The sequence below is a fragment of the Phragmites australis genome, chromosome 14, assembly GCF_958298935.1.
Source record: "Phragmites australis chromosome 14, lpPhrAust1.1, whole genome shotgun sequence".
NCBI classification, from domain to species: Eukaryota; Viridiplantae; Streptophyta; class Magnoliopsida; order Poales; family Poaceae; genus Phragmites; species Phragmites australis.
In genome coordinates, this window is record NC_084934.1 from 30,660,307 (window position 1) to 30,686,360 (window position 26,054).

At 42.5% G+C, this 26,054-nt stretch overlaps 3 protein-coding genes across 5 annotated transcripts; all 3 read left to right on the top strand.

Annotated features, from left to right (window-relative positions):
• Positions 1-266: 266 nt before the first annotated feature.
• LOC133890757 (probable AMP deaminase) lies at positions 267-7,840 on the top strand. The gene is made up of 20 exons (XM_062331283.1): positions 267-612; positions 2,024-2,205; positions 2,880-3,069; positions 3,389-3,567; positions 3,661-3,712; positions 3,795-3,922; positions 4,304-4,483; positions 4,600-4,667; positions 4,751-4,893; positions 4,995-5,056; positions 5,171-5,284; positions 5,486-5,626; positions 6,003-6,155; positions 6,318-6,371; positions 6,443-6,553; positions 6,656-6,829; positions 6,921-7,001; positions 7,110-7,208; positions 7,300-7,364; positions 7,553-7,840. Exons 1-20 carry the CDS (start codon positions 330-332, stop codon positions 7,569-7,571), a joined length of 2,478 nt encoding a protein of 825 aa, XP_062187267.1. The 5' UTR covers positions 267-329; the 3' UTR covers positions 7,572-7,840.
• A 4,990-nt stretch (positions 7,841-12,830) lies between these two features.
• On the top strand, positions 12,831-22,505 carry LOC133890151 (uncharacterized). Of its 2 annotated transcripts, none has more exons than XM_062330599.1 (24): positions 12,831-13,028; positions 13,242-13,381; positions 13,827-13,911; positions 14,301-14,354; positions 14,961-15,052; positions 15,148-15,251; positions 15,650-15,725; positions 16,083-16,539; positions 17,050-17,385; positions 17,475-17,678; positions 17,751-17,849; positions 17,940-18,012; positions 18,547-18,674; positions 19,085-19,373; positions 19,463-19,683; positions 19,764-19,891; positions 20,413-20,527; positions 20,903-20,958; positions 21,053-21,146; positions 21,221-21,407; positions 21,486-21,569; positions 21,641-21,741; positions 21,813-21,875; positions 22,022-22,505. In XM_062330599.1, the coding sequence occupies exons 1-24, from the start codon at positions 12,846-12,848 to the stop codon at positions 22,127-22,129; spliced, it is 3,477 nt and encodes a 1,158-aa protein (XP_062186583.1). In that variant the 5' UTR covers positions 12,831-12,845; the 3' UTR covers positions 22,130-22,505. The 2 variants fall into 2 exon arrangements, with proteins under 2 accessions (XP_062186583.1, XP_062186584.1); XM_062330600.1 differs by having other exon boundaries at positions 21,644-21,741.
• Positions 22,506-22,853: 348 nt separating this feature from the next.
• Positions 22,854-25,827, top strand: LOC133890937 (temperature-sensitive sn-2 acyl-lipid omega-3 desaturase (ferredoxin), chloroplastic-like). Of its 2 annotated transcripts, XM_062331582.1 has the most exons (8): positions 22,856-23,371; positions 23,449-23,538; positions 23,659-23,725; positions 23,811-23,903; positions 23,989-24,174; positions 24,319-24,399; positions 25,125-25,262; positions 25,361-25,827. In XM_062331582.1, exons 1-8 carry the CDS (start codon positions 22,866-22,868, stop codon positions 25,529-25,531), a joined length of 1,332 nt encoding a protein of 443 aa, XP_062187566.1. In that variant the 5' UTR covers positions 22,856-22,865; the 3' UTR covers positions 25,532-25,827. The 2 variants fall into 2 exon arrangements, 1 of the variants encoding a protein (XP_062187566.1); XR_009904125.1 differs by lacking the exon at positions 25,361-25,827 and having other exon boundaries at positions 22,854-23,371; positions 24,319-24,510; positions 24,629-25,199.
• The last annotated feature ends 227 nt before the right edge of the window (positions 25,828-26,054 follow it).

Below are 26,054 nucleotides of genomic sequence, written 5' to 3' on the forward strand. Positions count from 1 at the left end.
ATCTTTAAGCACACTTTTAATGAAGGAATAAAGCTCACTTTGTTGAAAGTCAGTCAGTACAGCAACCAATATTCTTATCTTAAAGAAATAAAGAAGTTGATTTTTGAAACCAAAGAAAAAGAAAAATGGCGAACATATTCCAAGGTGCCCCCGGGGAATGTCCACACAGATATTCGCTCCCCTGTTACATTACATTACAGTATAAAGAAAGAGCAGACCCCACCGGTCAGCCTCCCACACTTCCCCTGCTATAAAAGCATACCCGCCCGCCGGTTCCCGTCTCCACGCCAGCACCCCCAAACCCCAGCACGGCACCAGGCGGCGGCGCCATGGAGTCGTCCTACGCGCTCAACCTCGCTGTCGCGGCGCTCGTCGGCGCCTCCTTTGCCGCCGCATCCGCCTACTACATGCATCGCAAGACCCTCGACCAGCTCCTCCGCTTCGCCCGCTCCCTCGACCGCCACAACCGCCGCAGGACCCACCTGCACCCCGACGGCGACTACGACCTGGCGGACGGCGAGGACGAAGAGCCCCCTCCGGCTCCCAGGGACCACGATCGCCGCACCCTGCCCATCCCGCCGGGGCTTCGGCCGCTCCACACCGCCCGAGAGGGTACGCGCCCACTTTTATTTTATTTTTGTCTTGTCTCCTCCGCTCCACCCCATAGTGATGTCATCGGCGCAAGAAGTGCACGCATGCGGGCGCTTTAAGCATCAAGGGTTCGTATGAGATTGTATAATGTGCGCGAGCGCGATCGTTTGATTTGTTCAGTGCTACTGTACATACATCCTGTGCTGTGCTGATTCAGAGAACTGATTGCTACTCGTCCTCAATTTGTGATAATGTTAACTAATCACTAAGGATGGCGTGGCGTTGTGGATTAATCAATCCCTCTTGTCCGGTGGTTTCTAGTTCTAGGTGTAGAATACACTGTTTGAATTATGTGGATTTGGACATTTGGGAATTTCTCCAAAAATTTAAAAATGTTCCAAAAGTAGGCACCTTGAAATGATATCTAGATTGTTCACCTCTATGAGTTTTTTTTTCAGTGGTTCTACTAATGGCAGCCTAGTGTTTCAAGTGTCTTAATAAGGGCATGGTTAAACATTAGAACAGGATGTAGTACTGAGTTTTTTTTTCTCGAACGACGCAGGAGAGCTGCGTGTCGTTTCATTAAGAAGAGAATAAAACACAAACGGAGGAGAGGCAGAGCCTGCAACCCCAAGAAACCAATTACAGGACTCTTAGCGCCACACACTAAGAAAAACAGACGTCCACTGCCCAAAGAAACGCCTAAACAGCTAAAGGAAGCAAACTGCTAAGAAGCTGTTGCAGAGCCTTAGCTCCAGCCCAACACCACAACAAACACTCTTCAGAAACTACAGATAAAACTCTTTGAATACAGGGACTAGCACCCTCAAAGACACAAGCATTCCTATGCTTCCACAACTCCCAGGCAACCAGAATGATGAGTGAATTCAGTCCCTTTCTTATCTCTTTTGGAGCAGCCTTGATTGTTTTGCACCACCAACTTGAAAAACGAGAAACCTCTAGCTTCGGTGCAAGGGGAAGCAAGCCCAACACAAGAAAGATAGCTGTCCAAACTTGCCTTGCGAAAACACAAGCAACCAGGATATGTTGTATTGTTTCATCAGCTTGATCACAAAGGGGGCAAACAGATGGGTGAGGAAGTCCTCTTTTTGCAAGGCGGTCAGCTGTCCAACAGCGGCCCTTAATTGCCAACCAAATAAAGAATTTGCAACGGAGAGGGGCCCAAGATTTCCAAACCCGCTTCCAAGGTGCAAAAATGATGGTCCCAGTAAAAAACGCCTCGTAGGCTAATTTGCTCGAATAGGAACCAGACCCAATAAGCCACCACTGATGATGATCGGGGATGATGACCCTGTAGACCCTCGTAGCGACGTGTTTTTTTTCACTTTCAACTGTTCATGAAAACACGTTCACAATTGGCTGCAATATGCGACCAGTTCTCTTGCTAACGTTGTTTCTCCTCACTTATCAGGCAGGCCAACAATTTCTCCAGGTTCGACAAAAAGAGTTGGAGCTATCGTTAGACCAACCACACCAAAATCCCCCGTCCCTACTGTCAATGTGTTCGAGAGCATTGAAGATTCAGACGACGAGGAAGATCTTGTTCTGGATGCCAAGAATGATGTTGCTTACTTGGGCACAAATGACGCTATTGTAAGTCTTAGTTGTGTAATGATCACTCTTACAATGTGTCTGTTATTTCTACTAGTGGGTAAATTGTACTTATCAATGGCATAAATTGTTTGGTTTGACGATCTTCATTTGAAATGTTGTATAAATAAATGGAACCTGAAGGCTAAGTTGGAAATAATGTACACCGAGTAATTATCATGTATATGTTGCGAGCATGTTTATGCAGAGATGAACCCTGCTAGCATCCGTCTATCCTGGACAAGTCGGAGCTGCGACATTATGAGTAGATTATTTCCCCTTGATATTGGGTTAATTCGTCTGGGCAGTTATGTTTATTTCCAGATTTTTTTTCCTTTCTCTGGTTAAAATATTCTAGGTAACTAGTAACTACCAGGCATCAATATGATTTACATCGTTCAATGGGTAAAACATATTTTCAATTGCTTATGAAATTACAAAAGGTTATTTCTCCTGTTTTCTGTTGATGTGCTTATTTGTAGTTACTAATTCCTCACTTCGAACTTGATTGTTCTTTTTATGTATTTCTTCGGCAACTTTGTCGTAACATTTTCTCCTATGGTGTAGTCCTACAAATTCTTGTTTAGGGGCAATATTCTATTTTCCTTGCAAATGTATCTTACTTGTATTGGTATCAATAGATAGTGATTTGTTTAAATTTTTGTTCCATTGCTCAGGAATCAGAGCCCCTTCCAGATAAAGTGAGTCAGAATGGGGAGTTAAAATCAGTACCATCAACACATATGATTAGATCTCATAGTGCAACCGGCAGTCTTCATGTGCCCCAGCTTAACCCAATAGCAGCTGATATACTTAGAAAGGAACCTGAACATGAGACCTTCAGTAGGATCAACATCACAGCTGTTGGTATGTACCACTTTTATCCTTCTATCAATTTGATTGAATCTTTCGTTAGTTCAGCTAATATTGCTTTTCTCATTGGGTGTTCCCAAAAATAGATGTTAAGCTCATGGGATTTGTTATTTTCTTTGCATGTGTACACACGCCTGCATCTTCTTTCTTTTGTTGGGTGTGGGTGCGCGGGGTAAGATAGAGAGGGGGACTTCTTTTCACTGAGAGGTTGAGTGTTGGAATGAATACACCCAACTGCTGACTTGCTATAAAACCTACTGTTGCTAGTGTTATTTGCTTACATGTCCTATACACTTTTTTTTTTTTGCCTCAGAGACTCCATCTCCTGTCGAAACTGAAGCATACAAAGTTCTTCGGAAATGTCTTGAGCTGCGTGAGAGGTACATATTCAGAGAAGAAGTTGCTCCCTGGGAGAAGGAAATCATAACTGATCCTAGTACTCCAAAACCTAATCCAAACCCGTTCAATTATGAACATCAGGCTAAAACTGAGGTAAGTGCATTTCTTTAGATATTGGCATGTTGATCAGAAACAGATTTGTCTAAGCTACTTTCTTTTTCCCTCCCCCCCCCCCCCCTCTTTCAGCACCATTTTGAAATGGTTGATGGTGTTGTTCATTTATACCCCAACAAAGATTGTGAGTAACAAAGGAATTCAGTCTTTTAGTTTCTACATCTACCTGTATTTATGATCATCGCCTTTTCTCTATGTTGTTGCAGCTAAAGATAGACTCTATCCTGTTGCTGATGCAACTACCTTCTTTACTGATATGCACTACATCCTCCGTGTGTTGGCTGCTGGGGATATCCGAACCGTGTGTCATCACCGATTAAATCTTCTAGAGCAAGTAATTCTCTTGATATTTTGTTCTTTCAACTGCTGCCCTTTCTGCTTTAGTATATGCTTTGAAGTCTACTTAGTCTAGTGAAGGGAATGCACCAACAACTAAGCCTTTTCATGGAAGCATGCGACGGTTCATGTTGACAGGCACTTTTTACATATATATTCTCTGGTATTTTGTATAGAAAAGGAATCTCCTGCTGTATGCAGGGCTCCTTATGCATCTATAGACATGGTATGTGCTACTATTATTGCTGGCATATAGTGAATGTGTTTCAGATCGACTTTTCAAGCTACCTTAATTCATAAATCTTACTGAATACATGGTAATGGTGCATGCGCCAGACTTTTACATTGGCTTTTTTGTTCACTCTTGTGGATTCGTCAGAAATTTAATCTTCACTTGATGGTCAATGCGGATAGAGAACTGCTTGCTCAGAAAGCTGCACCACATCGGGATTTCTACAATGTCCGAAAGGTTGATACTCATGTTCATCACTCGGCATGCATGAACCAGAAGCATTTGTTGAGATTTATCAAGTCCAAGTTGAGGAAGGAACCTGATGAGGTGCATCCACCTTTTTGTTTTCTGAATTCCTGTTATTGTCTCATGTGGAATTTAACAATTCTTTACCTGAGATCTGGGATGTTCTGTACCTGACTTAATAAAATTGACCTATGTAGGTTGTAATCTTTAGAGATGGGACCTATTTAACTCTTAAGGAGGTTTTTGAGAGTTTGGACTTGACTGGGTAATTTAATTTATTTACGCGATTGTACTATTGTCGGTCTTTTGATTACCAGTTTTGAAGTAACCTGCTGACTTGTCTGCCAGGTATGACCTTAATGTTGATCTCTTAGATGTCCATGCTGATAAGAGTACATTTCATCGATTTGACAAGTTCAATCTGAAATATAATCCATGTGGCCAGTCTCGCCTGAGGGAGATCTTTCTAAAGCAGGATAACCTTATTCAAGGTGCACATCTTTTTTCTTGTTGACCTTCTATCTCAATTGCGGTGCAACTATTGTTACATGCTGCATTGAGCTCATTGTCAATGTATCATGTGCATGGTCAGGTCGCTTTCTTGCTGAGCTGACAAAAGAAGTGTTTGCTGACCTTGAAGCAAGTAAATATCAGGTGCTTTTTCTTTCATAAGTGGCTCTTTAAAGTACTGGAACTAGTTCTTCTGATTTTAATGATCTTTCTACTAAAATGGCCCCGGCTAATGACTTGTTAACTACACTTCATCAGATGGCTGAGTATCGGATATCTATTTACGGGAGAAAGAAAAGTGAATGGGATCAGATGGCAAGTTGGATAGTGAACAATGAATTGTACAGTGAGAACGTTGTTTGGTTAATTCAGGTGATGCCCCATATCCTCCTCTTCCGTTGTTTCTGGGCTCATGGTGTTGTCTTTCTCCTTTAATCCTTTTTCTTCCAAGCGTGTTCAGTAACCAAATTGTAAGCTTTGGTTAAACCAAACTGAACATGAATATAATTTGTGCGTTTTTTTGTTGTTTTACCAGAATAGCTACACTGACCATCGTTTCAATTTTCTCCGCAGATTCCTCGGATATACAATATATATAGGGAGATCGGCACAATTAATTCATTCCAAAATCTCCTTGACAATATTTTTCTTCCTCTTTATGAAGTAACTGTTGATCCTGCTTCACATCCTCAGCTGCATGTTTTCTTAGAACAGGTTAGTGGAAATACTTATATATTCTTGTTACTGGTCAATGCTGATTTATCTGATATATTAAAATTATTAATTGGTCAATGCTGATTGACAGGATCCTTTTTTGGGTATTTTCTCTGCTTCTATAAAAACATAGGATATAACCTTGATAAAAAGTTACTGCTGTGAAGAGAAAACTATGATGAGAACAATTTCCCTCAGCTAAAGGCACTCATCACTAATTTTGAGCATTAGCCATTTCTGGCATTAACCATTTCTGCTATCTGCCTTATTAATGGATTATTATATTTTCCTTCTTATTTTGTTATGGACTATTCACAGCATTCTTCTTATTTGCTATATTTGCTCAAGGCTGAAGATCTGTACTATTTTTCTTCAGGTCGTTGGGTTGGATTTGGTGGATGATGAAAGCAAACCAGAAAGGCGCCCAACAAAGCACATGCCAACCCCTGAGCAATGGACTAATGTTTTCAATCCAGCCTATGCATACTATGTGTACTATTGCTACGCTAACCTGTACACACTGAACAAGGTAAACATTTCGTTCATGGACCTCTGCCTGTTGCACCCTGTGTTCAGTAAATGAAAAGTAACACAAATATGTTTATGCACATCTCCGATAAATTCTAGCTTCTAGTTAGCTTCTCTTTTAACGTTCATCAGGTTGGTTGATTTGACATTTTCGTAAGTGCAGCTTCGTGAGTCCAAGGGCATGACGACAATCAAACTTCGTCCACATTGTGGGGAGGTATATGATTAACATGGCCTTAATATATAGATTTAACTTGGAACATTTGACCTGATCATTATTATCTTCAGGCTGGTGATATTGATCATCTTGCTGCGGCATTTCTTACTTCTCATAACATTGCTCATGGGGTGAATCTGAGGAAATCCCCTGTCCTTCAGTACTTGTATTATCTTGCTCAGGTCAGATATTACTTGTGTAAAAGCTATTGATTGAACATCCATTTGATTTTATTTATCTGTTTTTTTAATGAAACTAATTATCTTCTGTTTGCCTGTATTCAGGTTGGTCTTGCAATGTCTCCTTTGAGTAACAACTCATTGTTTATTGACTATCACCGGAACCCTTTACCGACATTTTTCTTAAGAGGACTTAATGTTTCTCTCTCAACTGATGACCCTCTGCAAATTCACCTAACAAAAGAACCTTTGGTTGAAGAATACAGTATTGCAGCTTCGGTAATCTCCCTCCATCCCGCGTTCCCTCTATATCTGTGATATGTTTTGCACCCACTCAGATCTTAATTTGGATTGCTTGTTCTTTTGGCAGCTTTGGAAGCTGAGTTCATGTGACTTGTGTGAAATCGCTAGGAATTCTGTGTACCAATCTGGTTTCTCGCACAGGCGCAAGGTATAGATTTTGTATTTATACGAGATCTTTTTTCCCCAGATTCTGGTTCACAGATGTGTTTGCCCTTTTATTCCACCTCTCTATGAGTTCTAACTTTGTCTTTTGTAGTCTCACTGGATTGGGAGAAACTACTACAGAAGGGGTCCTGAGGGCAATGACATCCACCAGACAAATGTTCCTCACATCAGGATTGAATTTCGACACAATGTACGCTTTGTACCTTTCTGTTTGTATCTGATGTCTTCCTGTTCTTGTAACATGCATCTGTTTATAATTTTTTTCCTATTCTGGACCACAGATTTGGAAAGAAGAAATGGAGTTAATATATCTTGGAAATGTTGAACTACCAGAAGAAATTGATAGGTAAAGATTTTGCGAGAATTCCGATACCATGGCACTCAGTCTAGACTGGCACTGATTTTCTGGTATGCTTGGAAACCATCCAAGAACAGCCAAGTCTAAGCTGTCTGTCTGCGGTAGTACAAGGGAGGAGAAAAGGTGTCAACACGATTCTACTTTTCGATGATTCTCTTATGATTTTATACTTGCAGACGTATCATACGTTGCTGAACAGGATTTCGGTTAATGATCATACGTTCATAGCAAGGCTTCTACTATACTGAGTCCGCCTCAATGCTGTACCATTGAATAAGAAAGTGGAAATACTTGTGGAAGGATAAACACACTCATTTCGATAGTAAAATTTACAAGCTTGAAGATCTGACTTTGTTGAATCCGAATGTCTCGTGAGGTGGCACGTCTGATGTACTTTGTTATGCCGGTGCATTTATACATGTATTGCTGAAACGCTGAATCGATGCTTTGCTTTCTTTCTCTGAGCCAAACTGCATGACAAATTGCTGCTCCAGTGCTGTCCAAGTATCTTATATGTTGTTAACGTTTCCTAGTATTGTTATTGACATTCAGAAAGCAGTTTTAGAAGGGAAAAAATTGTGATCAGTGAAAAGTGTAGTGCAAAAGGACAATAGCTTGGTGTTGATAAATATTCTGTATGCACTCGATATCATGTTTAGTACCTTGAAAGGTCCTCCATCAAGTGGGAATCTTGGATCTGCCGGCCGTTGCTGCAGTGTTTCCCCTGAATAATTGCTTCAGGTTCAGGTCTGCTCTTTATCTTTACAGGTTCAGGTCCTTATTCTTTCCCAGCTGACAGCACCAAAGCGGAACAATCGTTGTGTTAATGTTTGATTCTCACCAAGCCTGCTCTTTCTCTTTCAAAAGAATTACGAACATGCTTGCTGCTTTACAAAAGCATTACTCAAAGATGATGTAGGGAGAAACTGAAGGGGAGAAAGCTAGTTATTGTGGTCACAAAAATACGAGGGATCTGACTAAAAAATCCGTTCCAATACATAGTGATAATAAAAAACAAACCGATAGCTAGCCAGCTGCACAATTAATTAGCTTGCCTAGCAACACATGCATAAGCTGTTAGTGTTGTAAATAAATACGCTCAATTATCGTGTAACTAGGTTTATAACTATATTAGGCAGTTTATCTTTGGAAAGACACCTGTTGGGGTGACCGACCTCCCAACTGGTACGATTCCGGTTTGTTCACTCCCTATGTATTGTAAAACTTTTCATCAATGAAGGTATGCGTTCATTTCTATCTACTCTCTACTGTGTTTTACTTTCTACTTACAATACGTTATCAGCATGATTAGATTATAAATGCATTAGGTAGTTAATCTTTGGAAAGACACCGTTAGAATATATGGGCTTGGCCTAAAAGGCCCAATATGTGAAATGAGACTGTAGTTCTTTAATCCCACATTATTAATGCAAGTGGAGAGAGATCAACTTAACACAGCTACTCTACTGGTTCCATGTCTGCTCTACCGATTTTTATATAAAGATTCTGTTTGGTACAGCTAATTTTTTTTAAAAAACTATTTATCTGAAAAGTTGCTTATACCTTTTGGAAAAAACGGTTAGTTTATAGGCTTAATTTTTAGGCTCTTAGCACACCAGCTTTTCAGAAAAACTAGTATCAACCAGCTTATCAGCTTTTAGTTCATTTCATTAAGAAACCAGCTTATCAGATAAACCATAAGACAACAATAAATTTAACGTTTATTTTAGCTTATCAGAAGCTTATGAGACTCAGAGAGCGATGTGTTAAAGGAAAAGAGCAGACCAGAAGCTTTCCTACTGTCGCTGCTGATCTCCAATCATGTATCGATCGATCGATCCCCCTTCTCCTCCTGATCCTCTCTTTCCCTTCGCCTCCGCCCCTGTTCGTCCAACCCTACCCGGTGGCCCTCCCCGTGCTTCGTCCCGCCGCTCCTCCTGGTACCGCCCTCCTCCGCCATGCCCAATTCTAGTTTCAGGTGGCTGCAGCTGTCCGATCACCTCTATCCGTCCGTTCCGCGAGGTGATTCCACGGCCTGCTCAATTCCACCGCACTTGCATCTCCCTCTCTAAAGTCTAATCTACTGATTTGTGCATGCGGCAGTGCCACTGGGGCCATCCGCTTGCCGGATTGCTTTGTAAGCCCCCCCCCCCCCCAAGATGGACCCGTCCGCTTGCCGGAAAGTTACTAGTACATTAGTTTTAGTTTCTCTCTTTCATTTACCCTATTAGACTCATTGATTTTACTGATTACCTACAATGCATATTTATTTGGCCAGGTAATGTAATAGTCGATGTTTGTCTAAAAAGTAGAACCAATGTTCTGTTCCGATTGCTAAATTAGATTTGATAATTGTTTTCTTCCTTTGTACATCAAGTTTGAAAACTGACCATCTCCATACATATTTCTTCTCCAATACGCTCACTTTAGGAAGTTGGTACACTAATTATATATGGCTTTATCTTTGTTGGGTTCCTTATAATTACGTCAGTTTGGAAGTGAATGGTCCTATTTTTTGGGCAGCATTTCAAGGTAGTCTGAAAGAGGCATGAAGGGCCGTTAAGTATGCCGCTAAACATGGGGCCTTCCACTTGGGATTTATGCTCTTCGGTTGCAGACTTGCAGCGTTTGCTTCCCGTATTCAATCGTAGTTCCTACTGTGAAGTTTCTTTTGTGGAAGCAGGTAAGTTATGGCTATAGGCTCAGCATAAGGTTAGTAATATTATGTTTTTTTTATGCACGCTGATGCATGGAGAGTAACATAATGCTTGTGCCTTCCACCGTGATTGCTGCTAAGGGATTACTACTGTGTTAAGCTTCATGAAAAGTCATGTAATGCCCTTTTTTTGGGTGAGCCGAGACAGGATGCTCTTCATGTAGTTTGGTACAATAAACATATTTCTTTTATGATTGTGCTTCATCATGTGATGTATGATTACACACAAGTTTGTTCATAGTTCTGCAGCCTACTTATACATGGTTTCACCCTCTTTTCTTGGATTCCTCAGTTGGTGTGCTCCTTACATTACTAGATTATATTGAAGTATTAAGTTAATTATATACGCTCCAGAGTCTGTTGTCTAACTCTTTAAGCACAATTGCACGGTAGTTTCAAGGTGCCTTGAGGGACTATTACCATTTGATTTTTCTTTTATGGTTTCTATCACTAGGAAGCAGTTATTACATCATGTTTCTTATCGTTTGTTGTGGTTGCCGCTGCACTGATATCATGTCTTCACCTCCTACAAAATCGTTGCCTAATCGACACCGTACACAGAGCCAGGCCAAGCTTGCTTCCTCACCTTCAGGTTTGTTATTTATTATATATCCTTGCCGCTTTTGTTCAGCTTTATAGTTATATATGGTTTCCGCTCTCTATATCACCGTTATGCTAATTGCAAATACTTTATTTGTTTTTGTCTATAGTTGATGCTCATGCAGGTGGTGTTACCACTACATTACTTGATGAAGCTTCCATGGCTTGTCATGATGATTTCGCCACGGAATTCCATTTGCCTTCTAAGCGATCTGTGCGGCGGCACCTATCTACTCAACCAAGCTCGCCGCCATCACTGTGCCACTCTCCATCGATCGGAAGCCCGATGGGAGCCCACCCTACGTTGGAAGCCCAGCCATTCTGTCACCACCCCATCGTCGCTTCGCTAGCCGTCATCCAGCTTCTCATCGTTTTCATGCTCGGTGAGCATTCCGATCCCCTCGCGCACCCTCCTAGCTAGTGGGTCATCGTTAGCATGCTCTCTCTTCGCGCGGCCACGTGCAGCCGTGCGTTTGGTCCTTTGCCGCCGTGCCATGATCGTCGCTGGCGTGCATATACCCATGTGTGTGGTCCGACTTTCGTACCAAGTAGCCCAGGGAGCTCTAGGCCCCTTTTCCTTGCAGGTCGACCACATGTAATTGAGGAGTGATGCTGTCTAGTTTCTTCGCGCCGTCGCCATCTTCCTCTGTCACTGTTTGGCACCACCCTGAGCATTGCCTGCCGTTGATGAGCTTCTAGACGAGTTCCCCATAGTACGTAGATGCCCCTCACGTCTTCATCGTCGTGAGTCCTCGCCGGGAGCTCTCCAACACGGTTCCGCCACAAATTGCTCACCGCCGGCTGGTACCCTCCCCTGCTCTGCTAGCCAGTGAGCCCGCGCGCACACCCGCGCGTGTGGCTAGGCTTACTCTCGTGTTTGTGCAGCCCAACCAAGTGGATCGTGGCTTGGCCCACACACCAACGACCTACCAACCTAGCCACCAAAGGTGTCGCCCTAGTGGGCTGGCCCAACTTCGCAGCTCGCGAACCGGCCAACCCTATCCGTGCGGGCAAGTGATGTACAACCCAGTACTATGCCTAGCTTGACCCATCCAAACCCATACTAGGTCCAATACAAGCCCATTTCAACCCAATCAAGTACTGTTCATATGGGCCCTACCGGGTTACTGTTCAATTGATTCCCACATATGAATAATGCAATTTCTTATTTTCTTGATTTAACTTTAGATTAGATCTTTCGGGGGTCATAACTTCTCCGTTCGCACCGTAGCTACCTGTGCCTTTGGGTCTTTACTTTTCGTTGTGTTTTGTTGGCCGATTGGCCAAGTTTGTAATATATTGTATGGTTTATACCTTTTTCTACTCTGAACCTTAAAATGTATGTACAAAGTTTGACTGTTATACTACAACTATTATACTGTGCGTATTAGCTACTTGATCTAATGACTGATACAGGAGGTACAGAGGATCCCGGGATGGGGGTCTTACAAGCCAGGCATAAGGATGATGAAGAGGATCTCCATGGAGATGAACGCGTAGAGGAGGGAGAGGACGGCGTAGTCTGTTGATTTCCAGATGGAGATGGCATTGCTAGAGGACGTCTTGATGTCCGGCTCGGGGAGGAGCCATCGATGCGGCCCTTGGTGCCGAACTTGCCGACGAGAACTTGAAATAGTTCACGTCGGTGGGAGTAGTTTGGCGGGTGAAGCTCGAGTGAGAAGGGATATGTGTACACATATTGATGGTGGAGAGAGCGGAAACAGCGGTGGTTGCCATGGAGTTGGCCGACGACTTTGGTGAGGGAAGGCACAGCGGGACAGAGGTGCTGGGTGTATTGCACACGCACAAAAGAGGTGGAGGGGCTGTTGTGTGCACACGGAGGTGCTGGAGGTGGCTGGCCAGTAGAAGAGAGGGCATGATCTTCTAATCTGATACCATAAAAGAAGATGTATTTGGAGAGTGCTCTTTGCTTGATTATTTTTTAACAACCGAATGGTTTTTTATAGAGGTACATGGAGCTAATATAAGATAAGTGATTAACTATACAAGGTAAGATATCAATCCCTTCTAAACTAGTAAGGAGATTAATATATATTTCATCCATAAAGATGCTTTCTATGAATGGAGATCCTTTCTTGTCGGTTCGATGGAAGTGAGCAAGGATCCAGTGGGCTGGGCCTTTGCTGCTCAACATGGGCCCCCGTTTAGACAAAGGAAGGCCTCCTCCTTTGCTTTCTCTGGGCCCAAAACCCAAAGCGAAGCACGCCACCAGTCAGTCAGTCAGCCAGTCGACCACGCCGTCGCCGTCCGTCGAGACCAAACCATCGACGGCGATGTTTGCGAAGCGCCTCTTCCACAAGGCTCTCCATCATCAGGTGAGGTCCTTCTCCTCCCTCTCTCGCTTCCCGTGCCGACTATATTCATTTGATCCGACTAGCCTAGCTGCCCCGTTCGCCTAAAATTATAGCTCAGATTTGCGCAAAAGGAATTCCAATCGCCTTGGTCCAGTCGGATCAGATTCGCCATGCTTATCATCATGGGTTCAGCTTGCTTGCGCTGCTGATTTTGTTTGGTTTTTGCTGCTACAGGGAGGGGGAGGGGGAGGAGGAGGACCTGCTGGGGACGTAGCCGAAATGGATGCGCAGATCGCGCTTCACTACGGGGTGCCCTACACCGCCTCAGTCCTCGCGTTTGATCCTGTCCAGCGCCTCCTCGCCATCGGAACGCTGTGAGCTTCCCTTCCAAACCTCACCTCACCTCGTCTTCAAATTACAATCAATCTACATAACCCACCCCCAGTGTCAAGTAAACCACTCACACGAACTTCATTCTGAGTATGGTTGATGGATAGCATACTGCCATACTGTACCTCGTACAGAGATGATCAATTGTTGCTCTTCCGTGTCAACAACTACTTTGTTAAATTCTGCTTCTCTCCATATGACTTACTTACCAGATGAGAAAACATAAAAGTACTTTACATAAGCATGAAAATAAGTCGTTTAATTCTCATGTTCTATTCTGCTGATATGTCCGCAACATTATTCTAGTTCAGTAACAAAGCTGACGGTGATGGTGTCAAGACATTTTCATTAGTGTTTATGCTTCGTCCAAGTTTAAGATTGTCTCTTGTTAAGTAGATGCTCATATCTTTCCTGCACATCAAACTGCAGAGATGGTAGGATAAAAATATTTGGAGGCGATAACATCGAAGGCCTCCTCATATCACCGAAGAGTGTCCCATACAAGTTTGTGCAGGTTTGGCTCTTAATTGAGTCTTTTCTCCTTCCAAGATCAATTTATATTGTTGCCTTTTCCATGTCAGTGATTCTCAACTTTCATCATGCATGTGCAAAGTATTAAGTTAGCGTGTTTTCTTTTCCTCTTCCTTTCTAATTTTTCATGATAGGCTCAAAGTATACTTCTTATAGCTCCTTCCTTCCATGTAAACTACTGCCTTTCTGATACGTAAGTGTGAATGTTGTGTTACTTCTCAGAAGCAATTGTTTGCAAGTTCCACCAGAATCCACCTTGCCTTGTTAAACTAACTGGCTGCATTCTTTGCTGCTTATGGATAACCTCCAATACCATGCCCTGATCGATTTTTTTCTTCTTTGAAACAACTAACAAATTGCTTTCCATCGCAGTTTATACAAAATCAGGGGCTTCTGGTTGCCATCTCTAACGATAATGAAATCCAGGTATGGCACTGCCAGATAAGGTTTTGTTGTATCCAAACTCTTCTTTTTTCTACTTCCTTGGGGATTACTGTAGTTCATACGTATATGTAATAATAAGTTGTGTGATGCTCATGTGTTGGTTCGTACTCCAACTTTCTTCATTACATGTTCTTTAAATTCAACCTGTGAAGATTCCAGTCTAAGTTTTGCATTTCAGAATTTATGATACATCAACTGTTAGTCTGGAATATCATGTTAAGAGATTAAGTTAAGCTCTGCCCGTGGATGATCTAGGGGGGGAATAGCTCTTAAGAAAGTGCCTTCCAATATAGTGTTGAGGCACGCAAAATACAGCTATTGTAAAGCCATATGACACTTCTATTTCAATCACCATGCATAACAAAGAAAATTGACCAATGGCTCAAACTCTGCAGAAGAACATCACAAGAAACTACTTGAAATAAAATATGATCACCAAATACTGCAATACCTATACCTGAACTCCTTTTTACTCGTTGCATTGTTTATTCAAGAAGAGTGTCAGCTGTTGCCTAGCCCTTGAAACATAGAAGCATGTTATCTAGTAGTGTTAGTAACCGTTGCATATAATATATGTCTGTCTTGTAGGTATGGAATCTTGAGTTCAGGCAACTATTTTATTCTTCCCAGTGGGACGTCAACATTACTGCTTTTGCAGTCATAGATGGGACCTTTCTGATGTAAGCTTACTTGTTTTCCCACATCTTGCAATATCTATTTGCAATTTTGCAGCAGTTCATAGCCCTTGTTTTATAAGTTTGCTCTTTGTATTCAGGTACCTTGGAGATGAGAATGGTCTTCTTTCTGTATTGAAGTATGATGTAGATGATGGGAAGCTTCAAAGGATGCCATACAATGTTCCTATACAGTCCTTGGCCGGTATACCTTATGTCTTTCTTGCCAAATGTTAACCAGAACTAGAATATTTCTTCCATTTGCTTCTATTGATGTACAAAATCTCCTGTTCATATTGCTTCCACATGAAGTTAAAATGGTGAACAAAACTCCAATTTTGAGCAGAGATAATTGTCTGTTACTCTGAGGTTTCTGTCCATAGAAATATTTGAGTTAGGCACAACTGCATAAGCAAATGACTTGAGTTAATATGATTTTTAGTGGACTTGAGCATGGTCATTTCTATTCATTACCTATTGCAATATTCTGCTATTCATTTACTTGGATTAAAAGCACTTTATTTTTTTTTGTCTTGCACCATCTTAATATTTTTTGTGCTTTGAGGTTCAAAGTTGATATTTCATGATTCTATTTTTTCACAGAAGCGGCTGGTGTTTCCTTACAGGATCCTCAACCTATTGTTGGAATACTGCCCCTACCTGACACTTTTGGGACAAGGTAAGGTCTTCATTTAATGTAACTTGTAGAACCTTGGTCAATAACTGCTAGTTATTAGCAGGCATGCCTGTAGGTAATAGTATAGGATTTTAGGATGGTCAGACTTCCAAAATCACAAATAGATTAAAGGAAACTGTGATACTATTTTCACTTTGTTTTGTTAGCTTGAAAACAATTCAGAGATGATCAATCAGATGTTCTGAAAGACGAAAAAATGTGTTCATGCAAGAAAGTTTGAAAGAAGAAACCATACCTTTGTTTTCGTCCCATTATTCTCATTGAGAGGCAGATTTATCGTTGATTTTCTTTTTTTGTGAGTCTGAAACACTCAAGAATAGCTGCTTTTAAATATTTCAGGGTGCTAATTGCATATGAGAAAGGGTTGTTAGTTATTTGGGATGTATCGGAGGACCATGCAATTTCTATTAGAGGCTATGGGGATTTACACATGAAGGGTCAAGTAACTGGTGCTCAGAGGGATGCTGGTGAAGATCAATTGGACAATACTATTGATGAAAGTGAAGAAGAGAGGGAAATTTGTTCTCTTTGTTGGGCATCAAAAGGGGGCTCAACCGTTGCTGTTGGCTATATAACAGGAGACATACTTCTATGGGATATGACTACAAGATCCTCTAGGCAAGACAAGCAAAGTGACGCTTCATCTAATGTTGTTAAGCTGCAGCTGGCTTCAGGAAGCCGTAGGCTTCCTGTTATTGTCTTGCATTGGTCTGCTGGGTCAGCACTGGATACTAAGAAAGGAGGGCATCTTTTTGTATATGGTGGTGATGATATGGGATCTGAAGAAGTTCTCACGGTTTGCCGCTTGTTTCGTTCTCAATGTTACTGTCTTACTGATGCATTCTTAGGTCTCAAATGTACTTGTTTGCTCCATTACCATTTTGCTAAAATTAATTCCTAGTTCAGTGTACTCAATACTAGTTTAGTGTAGTGTAGAGACAGTATTATGAGATGTGTTTAATGTAGAGACACAATACTGGTTTTGCATGGTGACATAACTCACATGGGTTAGAAAACACGAGCACCTATGAAAGTTTCCTTCAAGAAGTATGAAGAAAGGTGCCCCAGGGTGACAAAAATGAGTTTATTCCCGGGGAGGAACCCATTTTTTAGATCCAAACAACTCTGGGAATTTTTTTGGTTCAGGTGTGAACAAGCAACCATATATTTAACTTTTGTTCTAAACGAATGTATTCATACCTGTAAAAATTACCTGTTTACTTTCTAAGCATAGTTCTTTAATTGTTTCCCAAACCTCCCATTGCAGAAAACTAGACATCAATGAAAAAAATGCATTTTCTTGCAGGTTCTTAGCTTGGAATCGACTGCTGGATTAGAATCACTAAGTTGCATGTCGCGGATGGACCTCAAGCTTGATGGATCCTTTGCTGATATGATTCTTATTCCAGATACTGGGGTTCCCGATAAAAGCCGAACTTCGGCACTTTTCATTTTAACAAATCCTGGACAATTGAATTTTTATGATGGTGGTTCTCTATTTTCTGTGCAAAACACAAAAGAGGGAAATGCTCTGCCTGAAGCACAGAAATTTCCAGTTGCAGTTCCTACGATTGATCCCAACATAACAGTCACAAATCTTTGTTCACTATCCGGAAGGGAATTTCCAAATATTTCACTAAAGGTACAGGTCTGATTGTATTATGGATATTTTACTCTATCAAGATATTATCGTGACTTATATAATATCATATTTGTGTGATTTTTCTGTAGAAATTTTGTGCTAGGCAAAGTGCCACACCTTTCATATCAGGGAACATGAAATGGCCTTTGACTGGCGGGGTTCCTAGTGAGATGTCACTGAATGAAGATCATGCTGTTGAAAGAATATACATTGCAGGCTACCAAGATGGTTCTGTGAGAATATGGGATGCAACATTTCCAGTTCTGATGCCAATGTTTGTTTTGGATGGAAAGGTCAGTCTAATGTATATTTGTATTATTACTTGTGTTTTGCTCAGTCTAAGTTATAACTATTCTTTACCACAGGTGGCTGGTGTTAATTTGGATGGAGCAAATGCTTCTGTATCATCTCTGGCTTTTTGTTCATCAAACATGATATTGGCTGTTGGGGCAACAAGTGGTCTGGTTAGATCTTACTGTCAAATTTGTGGATTAGTCCAAATGGCTAGTTGTTGATAGCATCTACTATACTCTCTTTTATATCTTTCTTTGTAGGTCCGCATCTATAAACTTCGTGAGCACACTGGAGATTCAAGCTTTCACTTTGTGAGTGAATCTAAGCAAGAAGGTAGAAACCCTGATGATAGGAAGAAAATGCCTAGAAATGTCACCTCAATGAGCTAGTTCCAATTTTCCCTTTTTTGATGCAAGATATCTCTTGAGCATATTGCTGCCATCCTTATTAAGACAATGTTATGCCAATTTACTTCTATCTGTTAGAACATACAAGACGCCTGTCTACCTCATGTCTGGTAGTCCGACAAGCAGAGGCCATATCATGCTTCTCTAGCAGATGAGAGACATAGTACATGGGTCCTATTATTTGTCTGATTGCTTATTAGTGAAACACAATATGAATTGAGGGATCATGATCAAGCACTTCACATTGAACAAAAACCTTGCTATACATTAGCGCCATGTCTAAAATTGATAGAACCTGCTCATGTTTTTCGCAGAGGTTGAAATCATTTGTTCCTGTGCTAAAAATGGTAGGTAGGTCGGTAGTGAAACTTATGCTAGGCATTATATACTTCTCCATTTGAATACGGTTCATTAGATTTTCCTTAACTATTAACACTCACCTCTTTTGATTTTCTTACAGCTCATGTTGTTCATCATGCGAGAGGGTTTCATTGTCATGTTGCCTTTATGGCATCAAATTCCCCAGTGCGATCTCTCCTATTTACAGCTTCGGGAGAGGTCCTTGCGGCAGGCTATCAGAACGGTCAGGTATATTCTAGTTTTGTAAGGGTCTGTTTGTTTCAGCTGGAGATTATGAAAAATAGCTTGTAGATTATGGATTGTAAGAAGCTGGATTGTAAAAAACTGGATTGTGGATTGTAAAAGCTGGTGGAAGGCGGATCGCTGGATTGTTACAATCTGAGAGCTGGATTGGAACAATCTAGTTTTTACAATCCAGCTGTTTGTTTCAGCTTGTAGATTGTGATCACTATCTAGCTTTTACAATCTAGCTGTTTGTTTTAGCTTACAGGTTGTTACCACAATCCAGCTTTTACAATCCGAAACAAATAGGGCCTAATAGATGTTGTCCTAAGATTTCTGATATTTCACCATTCACTTAAACTAAAGTAATCAAGTGTTATTAGTTAATCATTATGTTCTGGTTTGTCTTCTTAAAGGTGGCAATGTTTGATCCGAGTCAGCTATCAATTATATTCGCTGTGGATTGTGCATCAGGAACAAACTCTCCTGTTGTTTCCTTGAGCATTAACAGTATAGCTGCATCTGCTACAAAAGAAGATCAGTCAAAGAAAGAAAGTAAAAAAAGTGCAAAATTACCCAGAGATGTTCTTCTTTCATTGACAAAGGATGCTCGCGTTACTGTACTTGACACCACAACTGGTGTGATGATAAATTCACATCTCTTAGATCAGAAGCAATCATCTGCTGTTTCCATGTATGTCATAGGCAAGTGATTACTATTCATTGCATTAAGGTGGCGCTTACCTTCTATCTCCTTTACATCAATGCATAACTCTGTAAGCTTTTGGATCTAGATGGAGCTTCAGACGAGAACCAAACTCGATTATCAGAAGAAAAATCCCCAAGTCAAGGTCAGACAGGAAAAGGCAATTATGTTGACAGAAAACAAGCACAAGGAGTTGAAAAGCACCCAAAAAATGCTCCCCAGCTTTCAAACAATGGTGGTTTAGATTCACTTCTTTTGGTCTGCTGTGAGGACGTGCTGCTTTTGTTTTCGATGGTACTGTTAATTCAGGTGTGTTCTTGGCTTATATGAAGTGCTTTTATAGTTTCCAAACTTCCACAGCTTACTGGTGATGTTCCATTCCCCATCAGGGAAGCAGCAAGCATCTACATAAGACGAAACTTGCAAAACCTTGTCGGTGGTCATCAGTTTTCAAGAACATGGATGACAAAATTTGTGGGTTGATATTAGCTTATGAGACAGGCACGATAGAATTGAGGTAGTTACAATTTTGTCATGCCTTTTCCTTGTCATAAATACTGGATCATTATTGGTTTTTAATGCAGCTTTGGCGCAGACTTCAGGTTTATACATTAGAACAGTGTGGCTTAACTTATAATGCTTACGGTCAACGTATGATGGGAGAAATTGTGTACCGTGTTTACATCTGTACATATGCTCCAAGACAGAAAAAAGTATTTTACTGCAAGTTTTTTGTTTCTCCACTTGAACCAATAAAATAAAAGCTGGCAATAGCATTGTCATCTATATTTGGTGTTTTGTTATCTCATCTGTCACATATTTATTTCACCATGTACAATCCAATGAGAATATTGTTAGGTGCAGATAAGAGAATATAATTTTCATTTTAAATCTAGCCAATATTCATGGATTTTAAAGGGAAGACTTTCAACTTTCAAGTCTTCTCATCTGTTGTTACGTACTGGCTTATGCATACATCCATGCAAGGGGCTGGTCAAGTTTGCTTAAACCATGACAATTTACTTTTATCATGGGCAGATCTGTGCCAGACCTGGCTGTTGTTGCTGATAGCTCCTTGATGTCATTATTAAGATGGAGTTACAAGACAGGCATGGAAAAATCCACAAGCTCTTCAAATGGACAAATTGCTCTGGTAATTTTTTTTTTGGCTAGCCTTTCTAACTTAGTCCTGAGGGTTTGGTTGGTTGGTTTCATATTTAATGTAATAAATTTTAGGGCCACATGTATATAGCTGTTTTGGTTTATGCTATCTATTGTTTGCTGCCACATCCATATTTAGCTTATTTCTTCCAAAGGAAGCTAGAATAGTGGTACCTAAAATGAGTGCCATGTTTTCTTTGTGTCAAGCACACTCGAAGATGGCCAACTTTGTTCACTAGTAAAACTTGCACCTTATCAGTTGATTCATGTATAAAAGGAAACTAGGGTGCGTCCTTACCATCGGATTGTATATATATCCAGGTTTTAAAGAAAAACCCTCATTTTCCTAATATATACTCCACGACAGGTAAATGGATCTGAATTTGCGATCATCTCTCTCGTAGCCTCAGAGAATGACTTCAGGTACTTCACTTTTGTGGTGTGTTAAGGCATTGTTGTACTGGATCCTATACAGATTGAGAAGCAATAGATCTGACTCCTTACCCTACTGTAATAGGATTCCAGAATCTCTGCCGTCCCTTCATGACAAAGTACTTGCAGCAGCTGCTGATGCAGCTATTACTTTCTCAACTGACCAGAGAAGAAAGCAGGTCTTCCATAGCCTGATCTCCTTTATTCATATGTCGCCCCTACATTTTGGCTTCATATGAAACTTCTGCTGCAGAATCCAGCAGGAATTTTTGGTGGCATCATTAAAGGAATGAAAGACAAGGCTGAAGGAAACACGAAAATTAAAGGAAGTTTCACTGAGCAAATCCCCAGCGAACATTTGGAGTCAATTTTCTTGAAAGAATCGTTTGTTGAACCATCAATACCCAATCCTGATGATCCAATAGAAGAACTGTCGATTGGTTCTCTTCCTCCTCCCCTTTTATATCTGAAAGAAATTATCTTAAGCGCTCCCTATTAATTTGAGATATTCAATGCAGATGACATAGTGATTGATGATGAAGTATCACTAGCCCCGGCACCAGCATCATCCTCTACATCACACGTGAATAAGAAAACAACAGGTCGGACATACCCCCCCTCCCAGTTTCTAAGGTTACACTTCTTTAAACTATGCTTGTGTTTATATTCGCAGTAGAGGAGGAGAGAGCGAAACTATTTGAAGGGTCAAGCGATGTTGATAAACCAAGAATGAGAACTCCACAGGAAATTCTAACCAAATATAAGTTTGGCGGGGTAATCTCATCATCATTGCAATTTGTCATGGTTTTCTCTGTGTATGCAAGCTAAATCTAGGTCCATTGCAGGATGCGGCGGCAGCAGCTGCTCATGCGAAAGATAAGCTCATGCAACGGCAGGAGAAACTAGAGGTAAAATAGTCCATTTCATACTAAACCCCTGCACTTATTATTTTTGCTGATCGGCCACTGGGCGACCCCAGGCCACGTTCTAACTTTTTGTGTAGTCAATTTGTTGTTATTAAGAAGGATATCAAAGCTGATTCTCTTCTTGCCAGAGAATAAGCCAACAAACCGCAGAGCTTCAGAATGGAGCAGAAAACTTTGCTTCGCTCGCCCAGGAGCTTGCGAAAAAAATGGAGAACAAGAAGTGGTGGAAGCTATAACAATGTGGTTTGTATAGGCTGCATTCGACACAAAGTAGGAGCAGTTGAGATGTTCCGGTTTCTGGTTGTTATTTATTTCTGGACATTCTGTTGCATACCATCAGGTGCTATGTACATTAGTTTCACTTGCCAGCTGTGGAGGTGGTTGTCTACCTTGCCATTAGGTAGACAGCACTGCTGTTATTGGTTTAGCTTAGGTTGTGCTGTATACTACCATCACCATGTAATCTTGTGTATTAAGGGTGATAGCAAAGACTACCATCCGATGGCTGATGGATGAGAGCTAGTGTAGGTGATTTTCTTTTTTCTTTTGTTTTTCGTTTTTACAATGTAAAGATAAGAGAGAGAATAAACGAAACTGCTTGTGCTTTTCACATGATGAGCATCAGCAACTATCTCCAAGTGTTTTTCTTCTGTGTCCAGATTCTTCTTTATGATTTTTGTTTAACGATTTCTCTTTATGATTCTCGTCACGAAGTAATTTCTAAGATCATTCTCTTCAGGATGAGATTCTCTCTTATTTCTTTTTGCGATTCCGTTCGAAAGAAAATTGTTGGAGATGAGAAAAAATAAATGAAATAAGAACAGAGAAGGAAATCGAAAAATGAATGAATTAAAAGGAATATGGTTGAAGATGGTCATATATTTGTGGTGCAGAAAGAATCCTTGGTGCAGAGAGAGAGAGAGCTGCAGCGAGTAACAAAGAAAGAAAGAAAAGACTGCAACTGCAATTCCCATGCTCTACCGTCGTCCACCCATATCGTATCGACCTTTGAAAACCAGCCAGCCGGCCACTTCGGGAGGGGTGGCCAAGCGGCGGCGCGGGCAGATCGAGACGAGAGCAATGGCCCGGCTGCTGCTCTCCGTCTCCGTCTCCCAGAGCAGCAGCTGCTGCGGCCGCCTCCCGCTCTCTTCCGCCCGACGCCGCATTGCTGCCCGCGTCCGCGTCGCCGCGCCCACCCAAGGACAAGGAGCCTCTTTGGCCGAGGCCGAGGGTGGTGCTGGTGCGTTCGACCCCGGGGCGCCGCCGCCGTTCGGGCTCGCCGACATCCGCGCCGCCATCCCAAAGCACTGCTGGGTCAAGGACCCTTGGCGCTCCATGAGCTACGTCCTGCGGGACGTCGTCCTCGTGCTCGGCCTCGCCGCCGCCGCCGCGCGCCTCGACAGCTGGCTCGTCTGGCCACTCTACTGGGCGGCGCAGGGCACCATGTTCTGGGCGCTCTTCGTCCTCGGACACGACTGGTACGTTCCCACTTACGCTTGTCTGTTTGTTTCCTCTATCTCCACCTCAACCCGCTCCCTCCTCCATGGCGTTGCAGTGGGCACGGGAGCTTCTCCAACAACCCCAACCTCAACAGCGTCGTCGGCCACATTCTCCACTCCTCCATCCTTGTGCCCTACCACGGCTGGTACGTTTCAATGCTTCTTTTTTTTTTTTCTCAACGGAAATGCGTCTCCTTTCCTTTCCTTTCCTTTCCTTTCCTTTGAGCCCAACGCAACGGAATCAACTCAACTCAACTCAACTGCAGGAGGATTAGCCACCGGACGCACCACCAGAACCACGGCCATGTCGACAAGGACGAGTCCTGGCATCCTGTACGACCTTCTTTCTCTGCTGCTGGTGTCGCTTTAATTGATTGATTTCTTGATCTGCTCAACTGAAGAATTAATTGTTCTGCAGCTCCCCGAGGGGCTGTACAAGAGCCTGAACAATGTCACCCGGATGCTGCGCTTCAAAATGCCGTTCCCGATGCTCGCCTACCCCTTCTACCTGGTGAGCGGAGCCCCTCCCCTTCTTCCCCTTGGCTTGCTCATTTGCTCGTAGTGATTGCTGAATCATTTTCGCCATCATTGTCAAGTGGTCGAGGAGTCCAGGGAAGTCGGGGTCGCACTTCCACCCGAGCAGCGACCTGTTCCAGCCCAACGAGAGCAAGGACGTGCTGACTTCGACGGCGTGCTGGCTGGCCATGGCCGGCCTCCTCGCTGGCCTCACCTTCGCCATGGGGCCTCTGCAGATGATCAAGCTCTACGCTGTCCCCTACTGGGTATGCATGCATGAGTTGAGCTACGCTGTTGCATTCGCAGCCTCTCAGTTTCTCGTGCATACCACAAGTCCTTCCCACTGGTGTGATACGTGGACTGGGTGCTGGTGGTCGGGAGCTTAATTTACGTGCTCAATTCTGCTGCAGATATTTGTCATGTGGCTGGACTTCGTCACCTACCTGCACCATCACGGCCATGACGAAAAGCTTCCCTGGTACCGCGGAAAGGTATGCACAATTCGCTGCTAGCTCTTGGTAAACGATCACCAACCGTTACAGAGGCTTTTTCCTCTGTCCAATATATATAACGACGGAAGCCAACTTTGGTTCATGAATCAGGTTACAGCCTGCTTAATGTCTCTTACTTATTCAGCATAGCTGGCTGATGATTGCTAGTGACACAAAATTGGACTGAACCCATAAGTCTGAACGAATGTTAAATTAACTTTGAATGTAGAACGGATGCAGTGTTTCGGTTAAGTTAAATCAGTGGCTCGTCGACCATTGGATATCGCAACCGGCTTTTCCAGCCTGTGATAATTCAGAGCAAATTGAAGATAATGCAAAGGCACAACCAACCACAGAAACCACCAACTGTGTTCCTACAATGCAAGTTGTCTGCAGCTTTCACTCTCAAATCTTTCGGATTCATGGTTCATACATGTGTGGTAGCTATCAAAAGTAGCTAGAACGATTCAGTTCTGTGTCAAAAAGAACCCCTTTACCTTGTGCCACAGGCAGCTTGGGATCATAAATTGACCAAGTCCCAGCATTCTTTATCTTCTCCCGGATCATATATCAGAGTAGTATCACTTTGAGATTGTCAAATATTTCGCATTCATGATTGTCATTGACTGATCAGTTAAAAAGGACCACACTCGATCCAATTGTAGAAGTGAGATAAGGAGGTACTTTGAATAAGATTGTTGTTTAATTTTTCATGTGTGAATCAGGAGTGGAGCTATCTTCGGGGAGGCTTGACAACGCTTGACCGGGACTACGGATGGATCAACAACATCCACCACGACATCGGGACTCATGTGATTCATCATCTCTTCCCGCAGATCCCACATTACCATCTGATAGAGGCGGTAAGGAATGAAATGACTTGGGGCTTCCTTTCCTTTTCTTTCCTTGATCATGTCATGGTCTCTCTCTGATCAATCCATGCCATGGCATTGGCTTGCAGACGGAGGCAGCGAAGCCGGTGCTGGGCAAGTACTACAGGCAGCCGGAGAGGTCTGCCCCTTTCCCATTTCACCTGTTTGGTGATCTGGTACGGAGCTTGAGAAGCGACCACTTCGTCAGCGACACGGGCGATGTGGTCTACTACGAGACGGACCCAAAGATGAAGCAGTAGAGCTCCCGCCGGCGAGCCCGGGCTGGAGCTGCTCATCGAGGAGTGATCTCATCTCAGGCCACGACCATAGCATCCCGCCAAGCCCAAGCGGAATTGCAGGTGGGTTTGAAGGCGTGGTCGCCGACGGTGTACGTACAATCCATCCTATCGGCTAGGATACAGATGCATTGCATAAAATCACGCCCATTGCATCCTGCTTACATTCTTCAGGCAAGAGAGCCACAGCGAAGAACCACAGCGTTTCCTGGTGATTCTTACCATTTGTTTCATGTACAAATGCAATTGTTTCAGCTGTATTGACTGTCGTCGTATACATGTCAAAACATCAAATGCATGCAATTGTTTCTTGTTTTTTGAGGGGAGCTGCTGTGGTCATGGGAAAAGTCCCTGCAGGCCAGGTGCCCCGACAGAGGTAGCTTGTCGTCTTTCTAACGGGTGACAAGAGAGTATAGCTTTACAAAATTTTAACGACGCCCATACGATCCAGGTTGTAGCTTCTGACGATTCCGCATTGTTGGATAGA

What these genes read in the sequence shown, in the direction of transcription:
- LOC133890757 (XM_062331283.1), top strand. Translation starts at nt 330, where the DNA reads ATGGAGTCGTCCTACGCGCTCAACCTCGCTGTCGCGGCGCTCGTCGGC. An exon ending in GTTTCTCGCACAGGCGCAAG is followed by an intron (nt 7,002 to 7,109) that starts GTATAGATTTTG and finishes TGTCTTTTGTAG; the next exon opens with TCTCACTGGATTGGGAGAAA. An exon ending in GGATTGAATTTCGACACAAT is followed by an intron (nt 7,209 to 7,299) that starts GTACGCTTTGTA and finishes TCTGGACCACAG; the next exon opens with ATTTGGAAAGAAGAAATGGA.
- LOC133890151 (XM_062330599.1), top strand. Translation starts at nt 12,846, where the DNA reads ATGGGCCCCCGTTTAGACAAAGGAAGGCCTCCTCCTTTGCTTTCTCTG. An exon ending in ACAAGGCTCTCCATCATCAG is followed by an intron (nt 13,029 to 13,241) that starts GTGAGGTCCTTC and finishes TTGCTGCTACAG; the next exon opens with GGAGGGGGAGGGGGAGGAGG. An exon ending in TCCCATACAAGTTTGTGCAG is followed by an intron (nt 13,912 to 14,300) that starts GTTTGGCTCTTA and finishes TTTCCATCGCAG; the next exon opens with TTTATACAAAATCAGGGGCT.
- LOC133890937 (XM_062331582.1), top strand. Translation starts at nt 22,866, where the DNA reads ATGCTCTACCGTCGTCCACCCATATCGTATCGACCTTTGAAAACCAGC. An exon ending in TTCGTCCTCGGACACGACTG is followed by an intron (nt 23,372 to 23,448) that starts GTACGTTCCCAC and finishes ATGGCGTTGCAG; the next exon opens with TGGGCACGGGAGCTTCTCCA. An exon ending in TCGCCTACCCCTTCTACCTG is followed by an intron (nt 23,904 to 23,988) that starts GTGAGCGGAGCC and finishes ATCATTGTCAAG; the next exon opens with TGGTCGAGGAGTCCAGGGAA.